The 12,750-nt window shown below is 51.2% G+C and overlaps 1 protein-coding gene across 13 annotated transcripts; it reads right to left on the bottom strand.

Annotated features, from left to right (window-relative positions):
• Positions 1-42: 42 nt before the first annotated feature.
• Positions 43-12,721, bottom strand: LOC138843060 (butyrophilin subfamily 2 member A2). 13 transcript variants are annotated; one of them, XM_089333365.1, is made up of 8 exons: positions 12,136-12,719; positions 11,542-11,658; positions 10,444-10,794; positions 7,475-7,756; positions 5,601-5,768; positions 5,174-5,194; positions 5,053-5,079; positions 43-1,233 (listed from the first exon to the last, which is right to left on the bottom strand). In XM_089333365.1, the coding sequence occupies exons 1-8, from the start codon at positions 12,203-12,205 to the stop codon at positions 995-997; spliced, it is 1,275 nt and encodes a 424-aa protein (XP_089189491.1). In that variant the 5' UTR covers positions 12,206-12,719; the 3' UTR covers positions 43-994. The 13 variants fall into 13 exon arrangements, with proteins under 13 accessions (XP_089189491.1, XP_089189493.1, XP_089189495.1 ...); XM_089333361.1 differs by having other exon boundaries at positions 1,094-3,247; positions 12,136-12,721; XM_089333362.1 differs by having other exon boundaries at positions 1,094-3,247; positions 10,444-10,791; positions 12,136-12,721.
• Between the last annotated feature and the right edge of the window lie 29 nt (positions 12,722-12,750).

Genomic DNA, 12,750 nt, shown 5'->3' with positions numbered 1-12,750 from the left:
TGTCTTATAATATCCAAAAAAGATTAAATACAGAGGCAGAAATCAGAATCCAACCATCTTTTATTAAGTCAGACATTAGATTTGAAAGAAGTATGATATTCCTACACTAAACAATAAAATCAGCTTTGCTTTGGAAACTGCAGTTAGTTTTCATAAAACATGCTATTTTGGGGGCCAGCGCACTGTGGTGTAGCAGGTTCAGCCTCTGCCTGAAGCACCAGCATCCCATATGGGTGTCGGTTTGAGTCCTGGCTATTCCACTTCCAATTCAGCTCCCTGCTAATGTGCCTGGGAAAGCAGCAGAAGATGGCCCAAGTGCTTGGGCCACTGTACCCACATGGGAGACCCAGAAGCTCCTGGCTCCTGGCTTCAGAATGGCCCAGCTCCAGCCATTATGGCCAATTGAGGAGTGAACGAGAGGATGGAAGATCTCTCTCTCTGCCTCTTCCTCTCCCTCTCTGGAACTCCACCTTTCAAGTAAAATAAATAAATCTTAAAATTAAAAATGCTATTTTTATTAACCTACAATTTGTTTATTATTATTCTAATATAAAAAACTAGAAACAATTTTCAGTTTCAATTCCAAATGCCATAAATATTAACAGATATTAACTCAATAGAACTGTAGCGTTTGGGGATCCTTAATTTCTTTTTTTTATTTGAAAGTTGGAGTTACAGAGAGACCTAACATGTGCTGGTTCATTCCCCCAATTGGTTGCAAAGATTGGAGCTGGGCCAGGCCAAAGCCAGAGCCAGGAGACAGGATATTCTTCTGGGTCTCCCACATGGATTCAGGGGCCCCAACACTTTAGCCATCTTCTTCTCTTTTCCCAGGCACATTAGCAGTGTGCTGGATTAGAAGTGGGGCGGCTAGGACTTGAATTGGCCCCATATGAGCACTTGTATCATAGGCGGTGGCTTTGCCCACTATGGCACAACGCCAGCCCCCTCGATATTTTTTTTAAAGATTTATTTATTTATTTGAAAGACAGGGTTACACAGAGGGAAGGAAAGGGAGAGCGAGAGGGAGGGAGGGAGGGGGGAAGAGAGAGAGAGAGAGAGAAAGAGACAGAGAGAGTTCTTCAATCTGCTGGTTCACTCCCCAGATGACCACAATAGCTGGAGCTGTTCTGATCCGAAGCCAGGAGTCAGGAGCCAGGAGCTTTTTTTGGGTCTTCCATGAGGGTGCAGGAGCCCAAGGACTTGGGCCATCTTCTACTGCTTTCCCAGGCCCTAGCAGAGAGCTGGATCAGAAGAGGAGCAGCGGGGACTCGAAGCAGCACCGGTATGGGATGGCAGCACTGCAGGCAGTGGCTCTACCCGCTATGCCACGGTGCCAGCCCCAATAATTTTTTAAGCAATGTTATTTATTTTCATTTTATTTGAAAGGTAGACAGATATCACTCATTTGCTGTTCACTCCCCAATAGTGGGGCTGAGCTAGGCTAAAGCCAGGAGCTTGGTATTCAGTCTAGGTCTCCCACGTGGATGCCAAGGACTCAAGTATTTGAGCAGGTGATCCAAGTGGCAGCTCAACTGCGGTGCCAAATGCCTGCCCCCTCATCGCTTTTTGTGTCTGCAGGCATCCTGAGACCAAGAAGCTCGCCCACCGAGCTTTGGGCAGATTGGTCCAGCAAGCTTTGGGCAGATTGGTCCAGCACTTGCCAGCACAGCCGAGACCTGGGCTGCAAGCCACGCTCTTGACTCCTGTTCATTACAGGGACAGGAGACAAGCCAGACTCAGATGCCTCTTTGTCTTTTATTCTTTTTTTTTTTTTTTTTACAGGCAGAGTGGACAGTGAGAGAGAGAGAGACAGAGAGAAAGGTCTTCCTTTGCCGTTGGTTCACCCTCCAATGGCCGCCGCGCTGATCCGATGGCAGGAGCCAGGAGCCAGGTGCTTTTCCTGGTCTCCCATGGGGTGCAGGGCCCAAGCACCTGGGCCATCCTCCACTGCACTCCCTGGCCACAGCAGAGAGCTGGCCTGGAAGAGGGGCAACCGGGACAGAATCCGGCGCCCCTACTGGGACTAGAACCCGGTGTGCCGGCGCCGCTAGGCGGAGGATTAGCCTAGTGAGCCGCGTGTCTTTTATTCTTCATCCTAGGTCTCGGCCTAGGATATGCAGGCTGGGTGACTTGGGGGTTGCGTGTTAATGCGCCATCAGCTCTAAGGACCCACAGCTGTTGCAACGGGGCTTACCCACCTCCGTCACCTCCCCCATTCTCTCCCAAACCTCAGCCCTCCGGTCCCACTTTCTCTGTCTCTGGCTTCCATGTGTGGTCCCCTCCCCTGTCTTACTCCTGCTGCATCCAGTGGCCTTTGCCTCAAGTCTTCAGCATCTGCTGTCCTGGTGGCTCAGCAGCACCGCCCTAATGTTAAAGTGGCAGATTTTCTCACCATCCCATCCTCAACTTTCCCGAGTTCTTGGCTGTGAAGTGTGTTCCCTAAGACTGGACCCTGCCCTCGGTTACAAGCGAATGAGCTGGTAAAGCCACAGCCTTGTGAGGGGCAGAACTGGGGCAGGGGCGGCCGTGGATATGAGGAGGGTGGCAAAAGGTTGTCCTGTGACCAAAAGGAAAGAGAGACTGCTCTCGGCCAGGGACACTGGACCAATGGTGGGGCTTCTCTATATGGCACAGAGACCAGGGAATTGGTGCTGTGGGGGCTGGTGGGTCCCTGCCCTGTGCAGGATTAGGCCACCCTCGGGCACTGCGAGGCCGCGAGCGCCTGTGAAGGCTGGGCAGATGAAGAGGGGGCTGTCATCAGACCCCAGCCGGAAGAAGGGCCTCAGGGGCCCGCCGAAGGCTGCCGGGGGGCACGTGTAGATGTGTGATCTGTCCCTCATGTTGTAGAAGGAGACATCGCCAGCTTCACAGTCCAGAAAGACGGCCACGCGGCGCAGGCGCTCTCTCAGGGGGAGGGTCTTGTCAGGGGAGCCCAGGGCCCGGTACTGGTTTCCAAACATCTCCAGGGTCCAGAAGCCGTTCTGAGGAAGCAGCAGAGCCTCCCCTTTCCTCTCGACGCTGTCTCTGCACACCCCCACGGCCCACACCATCACGTTCTCCACCTCCACCTCCCAGTAGTGTCTCCCCGAGGCGAAGCTCTCCCGGCCCAGGACGCAGGGCCGGCAGCTGAACCGCTCAGGGTTGTCGGGCACGCTCTGCCGGAAGGGGCCGCGCCTCACGCTTCTCCCGTCCGCCGACAGGAAGAGCTCGGGGTGAGCAGTGTCGGGGTCCAGGACCACGTCAGCTGTAGAGGAAGTCTTAGGTTTAGGTCTGGGGTCCTCTGGGAATTGGGCGGTTCCTGACCGCCTGAGACACCTGCTGGGGGATTCCTCCACGTGGCTGGCCACTGTCTCTCCTGTGACAGGAGCAGTGTCCTCAGTGGCAGAAAGCGTTGCAAGTGAGCCAAGACCGTTTCCAGCATTCTCCGAGCTACCCCTTTTTTTTTACAAGGTGTAGAGTCTCTGGGACTCTAGTTAGTGTCTCCGGCTTGGGCCTCTGCCTGGGATGCCGGCACCCCTCGCCAAGTGCCTCCCAGTCAGCCTCCTGCTAATGCACCTGGGAAGGCAGCGAGTGACGAGTGACGAGTGACGGCTCAAGTGCTTGGGTCCCTGCCACCCATGTTGGGAGGCACAGATGGAATTCTGGGCTCCTGGCTTTGTCCTGGCTCAGCCCCAGCTGTTTGGGGTATTTGGGGAATGCACCTACAAGTATAAGACCTCTTTCTCTGTCTCTCGCTCTGTCTCTGTCATTCTGTCTTGCAAATAAATAAATAAAATAAATTATTCAGCTTGGCTTAGATGAGCGAGGAGGTTTCACCTCCCATTCTCTAGTCTCCAACCCATGAGTAAATTAAGGTGAGTCTCGTACTACAGCGTCTTGGATAGCACAGATTTCTTCATTGGTCCCCTGCATTGCCTTAACCAGGTGGCAGCTGATTTAAACAACTGATAAAGGCATCCTCCAATGGCTAAAGAAGGAGGATAAATATCCCTAGCAGCCAACCTGGGAGGTATGCGTGACAAACACATGGGGACATATTTCCAGCCAGTTTTTCTTTTAACAGCATGGACCTGCCATCTATGCCATCAGGGTAGAGAAATGCATCAGGCCCCCGACTTCCTGCAGACTTCACCCACCCGCAGTCATCCTTACCTACTTCTCTACCTTTCAACTAGGGCAAAAGGACTTCCTCTTTGCTTCGAGTGGCTATTTCTGATTGTGAGAACTTGTCGTTCTGCACCACACTGATTGAGTGGGAATTCTGAGATTCACCTGCCTGGTATCTGGGGAAGCCTGGATTCGTGTGCTCTCGGCCAGGATGCTCACCAGGAGGTGCATTTCTGCCTGTCCCTCCCCTCCCGCGATAGGCAGAGTGGCAGGGCCATCTTGGAGAAAGGAAGAAATTTTTGCTCCTCTATGAGGGTACTTCAAAATGTACGTGGAAAAAGGAATACAAAATAAGTTGATTTGGGGGCAAAACAATTTTTAAATCCATGCATAGTTTTTGAATAATATGCATTTTCATGCACTTTTTGAAGACCTGTGCATAAGGCGTGGATTTCAAAAAGCCTCCCATAGAAGTAAGTTTATCTTTCAATACCATTTTTCCATGAGCTTTGTGAAGCGCTCTCGTATTTTATGCACCCTGAGTCGATATGGGGTTGCCTTTTCCCCAGGTGCATCTTTAGTTGTGCAGAGACTATGCTATGCCCCAGGTTTCAATTAAATAAACAGAATTGTCTTTTCTCAAATTAATCCAAGACCCAGGAGCAACAACTACTGAAATGTAACTCTTGGGGACCTCTGGTAATCATGGAACAAAACATGCTTAAAAAAGAAGAATTCTGGGAAGTCGATTGGAGGACTGGTCCAGAGCTGCCAGGATTCCCAGGCAGAAGAGCCGGGATCTGGCATCGGTGAGCCAGTGCCCTGGCCCCCTGTTACCCACCACCCAGCCTTGGATCCTCTTCTTTATCTCCCCTAAAGACACCTGTTGGCTTGCTAGTGGGGAGAATGCCCAGGGTCTGAGGGAACATCAGGGGCACTCACCAGCATGTAAGAGGGTTCTTCGCCACCCTGCAAGTGACAGAGAGGTGAAGATCATGAGATAATGACCAACACAGTAGAGCACAAATCATGCGTGGAGTAGTTTAGGAAAGGCTAGACTTACTCAATTCTTCTTGAAGTTGCTCTGGAAAATAAATAAAATAATGTTCTCAACAGAAGAACGAAGAGAATTTGGATTTATATCAAAGGACACAAGACTGGCCTATTCTACGAATATAGCATCTCCCTCCCAATTTCTGTCAGGAACCAGAAATGATAGGTAGTCAGGCAGCAACACAGGGTCAGCACTTTTTAGGCTTGTTTTTGTTCAACAGTTAAGTGCTGCGTGTGGCCAGGCCTCTGAGTGCAAGCTCTGAGCCATTAACGATTAGGACACGGGCGCTCCAACCCCTGCTGCTGTCTGTGCGTTCCTTTCTGAGTCGCAGCTTCTGCAGGTTGGAACTGTGTCCTGGGAAGGGCGCTGATCTCTATCCTTTCCTCTCTCATCTGCATCCTTTCCCTTTCCACACACTCTTCCCCCAGGCCCTTACGTGCAATTTCTTTCTCTTCACGTTCAATCTCCTTTTCCACTGACAGAATCTCCTTTTCCCTGTGGAGCTTCCTGATAAGACAGATGCTCCCAGCCACGAGGAGGATCAGAACAGGGAGGGTGACGGCCAAGGCCACCATCCAAGCAGAAATGCCTGGCGTAAAGGACTCTGCAAAGGGAGTCAGAAAAGTCCGTTTGGTGGGAAACAGGCAACTAGGATGCGGGTGCTCCCCGGGGGCCCATCGGAAGATCTCCCTGGGTTCCTGCTCTGTCCGCATCTCCCTCCAAAGCCCCAGATAGGAAAGATGCTCGTTCTGTGCTGGCTGACCCCAGGGCTGGGTCAGGAGACAGAAAAGCAGAGATACAGGAGCCACCCTGGGAAGGATCCAGCGCATCGGAGCCCTGCCCTGGGCTCCTTGTCGGGAGTAGTGTGATGCCCTCCTGCTTGTTCTGCCCTGTTCCTGCTGGAGCAGCCTAAGGGAGACTGTGCTAAATCTTTGCCCCAGGCTCTCACTAAAAGGCAAAGTCTGTTTGGGGCTTGAGCTGCCTGTACTATGGCCTCATTGCTTCTGGGAATTAACTCTTCCCACTGCACTCACTGCATTCCAACCGCACCAACATCACCCCTTGGGGTTCCTCAAAACGGCCAGAGATGCTCCTACCGCGGGCCCTGTGCATATTCCTGTTCCTGTTCTGCAGGTTGCTCAGATCTCAATTATCTGCTTGGCTACTTTGCTTGATTGCTCAATTCTTGTCTTTGCAGGGCAGTCCACCTGGCCACCCTGTTAAAAACCACAACACTCCACACACCAGGCACTCCCCATGCCAACCTTGCTTTATTTTCCCATTAGTATTCATCACCACCTTATATAACAATTTATTTAATCACATGTTTTAGTTATTCATCACCACCTTATATAACAATTTATTTAATCACATGTTTTAGTTATTTCATTGTTTTTGGCCCTTAGAATGTGAATTCCACCACAGCCTGGGTCTTCCTACTTTTGGCTCTGTGATTATGTTTCTTGAACACAGAAGGTGCTTGCTGAGTATCTGATGAGTGGATGCGCAGGTATCTGTAGACAGGGAACTTCCCCCGGGCTGCCTCCTAGGAAATCCCATGAGCAGACAGCATCACCAAGTGTAGATAGCCACCCACCCCTACCACTCTCCTTGTTCTTTGTTATTTAAAGCTTAAAAATGGCTGCAGGGGTGGGCATTTAGCATAGTGGTTTAGATGTTGCTTGAGACACTGCATCCCATATCAGAGCACCTGGGTTCGAGTCCCAGCACTGCTCCCAATGCCAGTTCCCTGCCTTGTGTGCACCCTGGAGGGCACCAGATGATGGCTCTGGGACTTGCGTCCCTGCCACCTGTGTGAGGAACCTGCATTGAGTTCCAGACTCCTGGCTTCAGCCTGGTCCAGCCCAAGCTGTTGCAGGCATTTGTGGGGTGAACCTGTAGATGGAAGCGCGCTCTCTCTCTGCTTGGTCTGCCCCATCTATGTCTCTTTTTGTATCTGTCTCTCTGCCTTTCAAATAAATACAATAAATACATAAATTTAGAATAGTTGCAGCACAAGGACCTCCTCAGGGGAGCAAACGATGGGATTTGTCCTTAGAGAAGTGGTTCCCACGCTTGCGTCTCCAGACAACTTGATCTTGCAACAGGGGGATGGGCCTCACTTCCACGGCAGGCTCCTCAGGGCCCCAAAACACCCCCTCCAGCCGCTGTCCCCGTTACCCTCTCCACCCACATTCCCGTCCCCCTGCGACCTCTGCTACCCACACTCAGCACCCCCAGCCCAGGCTCCAGTCCATCTGCTTAGGACCCTGCCTCCGTGTGCTGAGTCTCAGGGGGCAGAGAACCCACCTGGAATGAAGACCACGGTCTCCTTCTCCTGGCTCAGCAGCGTGTTGTTGACGGAGCAGGACATGTTCCTCACAGAGCCGTCCCTGACCACCACAGTGGAGGTGACCGTGAAGAGGCCGTCTGCATCCAGCATGTACGCCTCGGCCAGGGCCGGCACGACCTCGCCGTAGGGGCCTCGCCACACTGCGCGGGGCTCGGGGAACCACCCTTCCGACCTGCACTCCAGCAACACGCCCCCGTCCTCGTGGTCCTTCATTTCTACGACGGGCTGAGAGCCCAGGCCTGCGGAGGGAGACCAAGCTCAGCGCCAAAGCCAGGGGGCGTCTAAGCCAACGTGTCTCGGGTCAGCGGCCGAGGCGGGCAGCCCTGGGGCTGGAGAGGATCGAGTGGGCAGCACGCGGGGACACGAAACACCAAGTTGCACACCTTCCTGCATTTGCACTTCTGTGAAGCAAGGAAGCAGAGAGGTTTGAAAAGAGGGAAGGAGCTGGGGAGCAAGGAGGAGGGATGAAGGGGAAGAAGAAAGAAACTTGACCTTGATGTAGATCAGGAAACCAAGATGCCGAGTAAATCAAGATGTCTCAGCGTCCGAGTGTCACATTGCGTGCTTTCTGTGAGCTCCACCTAGGGGTCCCATCATGGTATCACACATCCGTGTGTCTGATACACATTCTTAATTTCCATTTATTCAGCCATGGACTTTGCTTTTCTCATTTCCAGGCAGGTGTGTCCAGAGACAGACAAGTTTAGGATTTCACTCTCAGCCTCTGGGATGACTGGTAGGTGGACCCCAGTTTCCTAAAGTTCTAGAATGCAAAGACCGAAGCCTGCCAGCTTGGTAGAGTCTTAAGACATATTGTGACATCAAGACACCATCCTTTCTGTCTAGTTCAGAGCTTTCCATCACCACATCTATCCCCTAACCTAAAGCAGACTGCTTTTTATTGAAGAATGGGCAAAGCCGGCTGGCAAAACCAACCCTTATCCTGATCCACAGATGTTTACCTCCCAGGAGCTCAGTTAGGTGATTTTCTTATCGTCTTTGAGAATATTAGTGTATTAGAAAGATCTGGGTGCTCTTGGTAACCATGTCACCTCTTCAAAAAGACCATCACAAGAAATCCTAAGAAGCCAGATGCTTTTCTGTTTATATTCTTTCTTTAAAAGAGTGGCCATTGAGGGAGATGACCAAATATGAAGGAGCTGCAAGTTCATGGTCCTGGGAGACCTGTTAGCCATTAGCCGTGTGTGAGTATCTAAACCTCTTTTGAGCAGTTAAGGCTTTGATAAGCCTACTCAAAAAATTATACTGAAGACAGCAAATTAACACATTCGTTTAAGTCCAGTGCTTCCTGTTCTTTTGATTTTTGCCAAGAAAAAGAGGGAGAGAGAAAGCACTTCATACAGAAATCTTAAAGTGCAATTAGAATCAAAGTAACTCGGCAAACTTGAGGGGAAAAAAGTTCTCTGACACTTTCTGTGGGGTCCAGAAAAGGCAAACTGGGGGACAAAAACCAGTCACTCAACTACAGAACAAATGAAAAAAACAACAAACAAACAAAACATTCCCCAACAATGAATTAAGAGCAAGGCAGGCCAGACAGGGCCAGGGTCCTACTGAAAGGGGAAGAATGGAGAGTTCCTGCCCCACACATGGGTTGTCAGTGCAGGCTGCTGGGACAGTCAGGACACAGAGGTGGGGAACCTCGCCTTCCCTGATGTTCTGTACGATCAGATACAAGACTCCTTAGGAGCGGAAGATGCAGCCTCCCACCACTCACAGTCTGAAGCCCCTTGGGAACTCTCACACTCCCCAAACTTCACTCCACGCTCTCAGGGACTGGCAGGCCACCACAGTCTTCTGTGTCTTAGCAGTCTTTCAGTCTTCGGATGCTTCTTTTAAGGCAAAATACACTTACCCACGGAGTGAGGTCATCCCTTAAATCCATTGTTATTATTGTTTAAAGTTTAATATTTATTATATTGTTTAAAATTATTATTTAAAGACTTATTTATTTGAAAGGCACAGTTACAGAGAGAGGGAGAGCGAGAGAGAGAGAGAGAGAGAGAGAGAGAGATAAAGATCTTCCATCTGCTAGTTCAGTCCCCAAATGGTCACAACAGCCAAGGCTGGGCCTGGACGAAGACTCAGCCAAAGCTGAGAGCTTGGAACTCCATTCCAGGGCCCAAGCCCTTGGGCCATCTTCCACTGCTTCCCCAGGTGCATTAACAGGGAGCTAGATTGAAGCAAGAGAAGCTGGGTCTCCAACCAGTGCTTATATGAGATGTTGGTGTCATAGGCAGTGGCTTGACCTGCTACACCACAACACCAACCCCTTAAAGCCATTATTAATGCATTCCTAGAAACCCCCATTTAAAATACCACATCTACTTTGCACCCTTGCCCAATGTCTCCAGGCTGAATTCTCTTTTTATCCGGGGGTTGGGAGGATTGGCACCAGACTTAGCACATAATTGTGTCTCAGTGCTTAATCATGCTTTAATGAAATCAGCGATTTGCATATCAGTCACTTCAACTGCAATCAATACTGAGGGGAAAGGGGTAGAAGGTAGGATTGGTGTTGCTCAATCACTGAGATGTCTACACCTTGTTCTCGTGGACAATCCTCATTCCAGTTGTCCCCGAGCAAGTCCCGAGAGGGCTCCTGCCACCCTCAAAGTGCTCAGTTGCAATGACTGAGTGGACCTAAGAACTGTCTGCAGGGATAGACCATTCTCCCCTGCCGGAGCCCTCCGCTGTGTTCTAGGGCTGATTCTCAAGAGCTGACGCCACAGATGGCAGGGCAAACCCACTCAGGTAGCCACTGGGCAGCAGGAAGTCCCCTCCCTGTTTCAGCACCCCCGACCTGGGCAAAAATCTGCTGATCTGAGATGACCCGTGATTAGGAGAGAATTTGTCCCCCAAAGTCACCTTGTGAAAGGCAAGGAAACAAAATGAAGAGACGCACCTGCCACCAGGAGGCGCACGGTAGCCTCGTCATAGGACCTGCCTTCTTGGAAGTAACAGCGATAAATACCGTCCTCGCGGGCGGTGAGGTTGTGTATGACCAGTGCCACGCTCCCCCTGCCGATGTCTTCGCTCACGAAGGTGGTTCTTCCTCGGTACTCTTCCATCTGCTCCTCTGGTCTCTCTCGTCCGCCCTTATACACGAGCACTGCAGGGGAGAACTGAGACCGAATCCACCGCACCTCCATGTCCTCAGCACTTTTCTCCGGCAACAGGTGGCAGCTTAACGTGATGTTTTCTCCCAGCATGGCCAGGATCGGATCGGTTGGCCCCACGACAGTAAACTGGGCTGCTGGACGAAGGGGTAGGATCAGACAGGGACTCCAGCTGTCAGATAGCTAAGGCAGGAAAGGAAGTAGTTGTTCCAGGGAACATAGGCTTCTCACGGCCACAGGACTGAGGATTCTGGGGGCCTGGCTGGAGGGCAGCAGCCTTGGGGAAGCCATTTTTGAAACAGCTAATGCTTCTCGGGCAAGGAACCTCAGAGAATCACGCTGAACATCCCCTACACCCAGGGCTAAGGGCTTTCCCGTCTAGTCCCCAGTCTAGATTAGTACCTGCATGCAGGACAAACTTGAGCTCTCTAATAGAATATTCACCAGGTAGTTTCACTGGAAATGCGTGGTAAATGCAAAGTGTTCACTGGATCTTGAATATTTAGAATTATTAATGTTAAATATTACATTGGTGATATCTTTCATTAAGTAGTCATATAAAGATTAATATTTGGTGATTTGGGTTAAGTATTAATAACATTTTTGCATCCACTTCTTTTCACTTTTTGAAATGTTGCTGCTTGGAGATCTGCAGCTGTATGTGCAGCGGGCGCTTGTAGCTCTCACTGCTTTGCTGTTGGGCAGTGCTGGTATAAACCAGCACGCACATTGTAACAAGGGTGAGAAGGAGGAGAGCGCTCAGAGTGAGGACGAGGCTGGGTGAGGACCCGGTGCCGCTGCAGTCCTTGGAGCTTCGTCTGCAGAGCGAAGGGGCAAGGTTGCTCTCTGAGGAGCTGCTAGGAGCAAGCGGCACACATCCTTACCTGAGACCTGGGCACACAGGCTGAGAGCGGAGAAGAAGAGAAGGGAGGCTGGCAGGGAAGCAGCTGGCTGCATCAGTGCCCAGGATGAGTCACCCAGGACAGGGAGGGAACACAGGCCTAGGGGCACAGAGAAGTCTGTGAGGAGAGCTGGGGCCACAGTTGTCGTGTAGGTCAGACGTTCCTGTCACCTCTTTTGGTCTCATCAGCGCCTCGGCTCCGGTCTGGGCAGCAGCCCCACTGTCCCATGGTTCAGGCATGTTTCAGTGGGTGGAACTGGTAAACCTTCCGTGCAAGAAGCCAAGAGCAGCATGACAAGGCAGGCAGTTTTCCACTCTCTTCTTTGAGAGTCCGGTTTCTCCAGAGGTCACTCGATATTCCTCCCTGCACCCCCTCCTCCCTGTAGATCAGGCCAGGTGACCCAGGTAAAGAGGACAGGCGGAAGGGCCCACCTCCCCACAGGTGGGCTCCAGCTCCCGGGGACCCAGCTTTCCTCTCTAGCAGGTTCCGACCCCCACCTACAAGCACCCCTCCACCCCACCTCCACCCCCACGAAATGAGAGCACATCCCCTCCCTTTCTGCCTTCTAGAATTAACCTCTGCGTCTTCTTTTCTCCTCTGACACACAAAGGATGATCCTTGGAGGTTCTTCTTTGCGACCACCCATGGGCACGGTCAGCACCAGGAAACAAGCAGTCAGGAAAGAGGAGACAAAGCCCCTTTCTGTCTGCCATTGGTGGAGGTGTCCAGAACTGCAGGGCCGGGACCTCTGAACCGTCCCCTCAAGGCATCTGAAGTGCCAACATCACCACGGAATGCTTTGCAGTCTAGCCAGTGGGTCTGCCAGCCAATGGTGTGCCTGAGCCTGATCTGTCATCAGTTACCAGGTAGAATACACAGAAACAGTTTGAGGAAAAAGGAAAAAAAAAAAAACAAAAAACAAAAAACAAAAAAAAACCAGTAAGTAGAGAAATAGACTTTTGAGCTGATCCGGTCATCTTATTTCCTTTTTCTTTGCTCAGAAGCAGGATTATTTTCTTTCTTCTTTTTTCATTCCTTTTTTTCCAAAACCTTGAGATTCCCAAGGGATGTGTGCAGGGGTAGGGGTGGGAGGCATGGAGTGAGGAGGTGGGCAGGGTCAGCCCTCCTTCCAAACTCAGAGGTCTCAAGTTGCTAGGCTTGGAGGTGAGCGGCCAGGCATTCACTCCATCC

The sequence above is a fragment of the Oryctolagus cuniculus genome, chromosome 5 (assembly GCF_051225735.1).
Source record: "Oryctolagus cuniculus isolate XC-2025 breed Fujian yellow rabbit chromosome 5, ASM5122573v1, whole genome shotgun sequence".
In the NCBI taxonomy this organism is placed as follows: Eukaryota; Metazoa; Chordata; class Mammalia; order Lagomorpha; family Leporidae; genus Oryctolagus; species Oryctolagus cuniculus.
The sequence above is the reverse complement of the archived record's forward strand: the minus strand, read 5'-3'. Positions and strand labels throughout refer to the sequence as shown.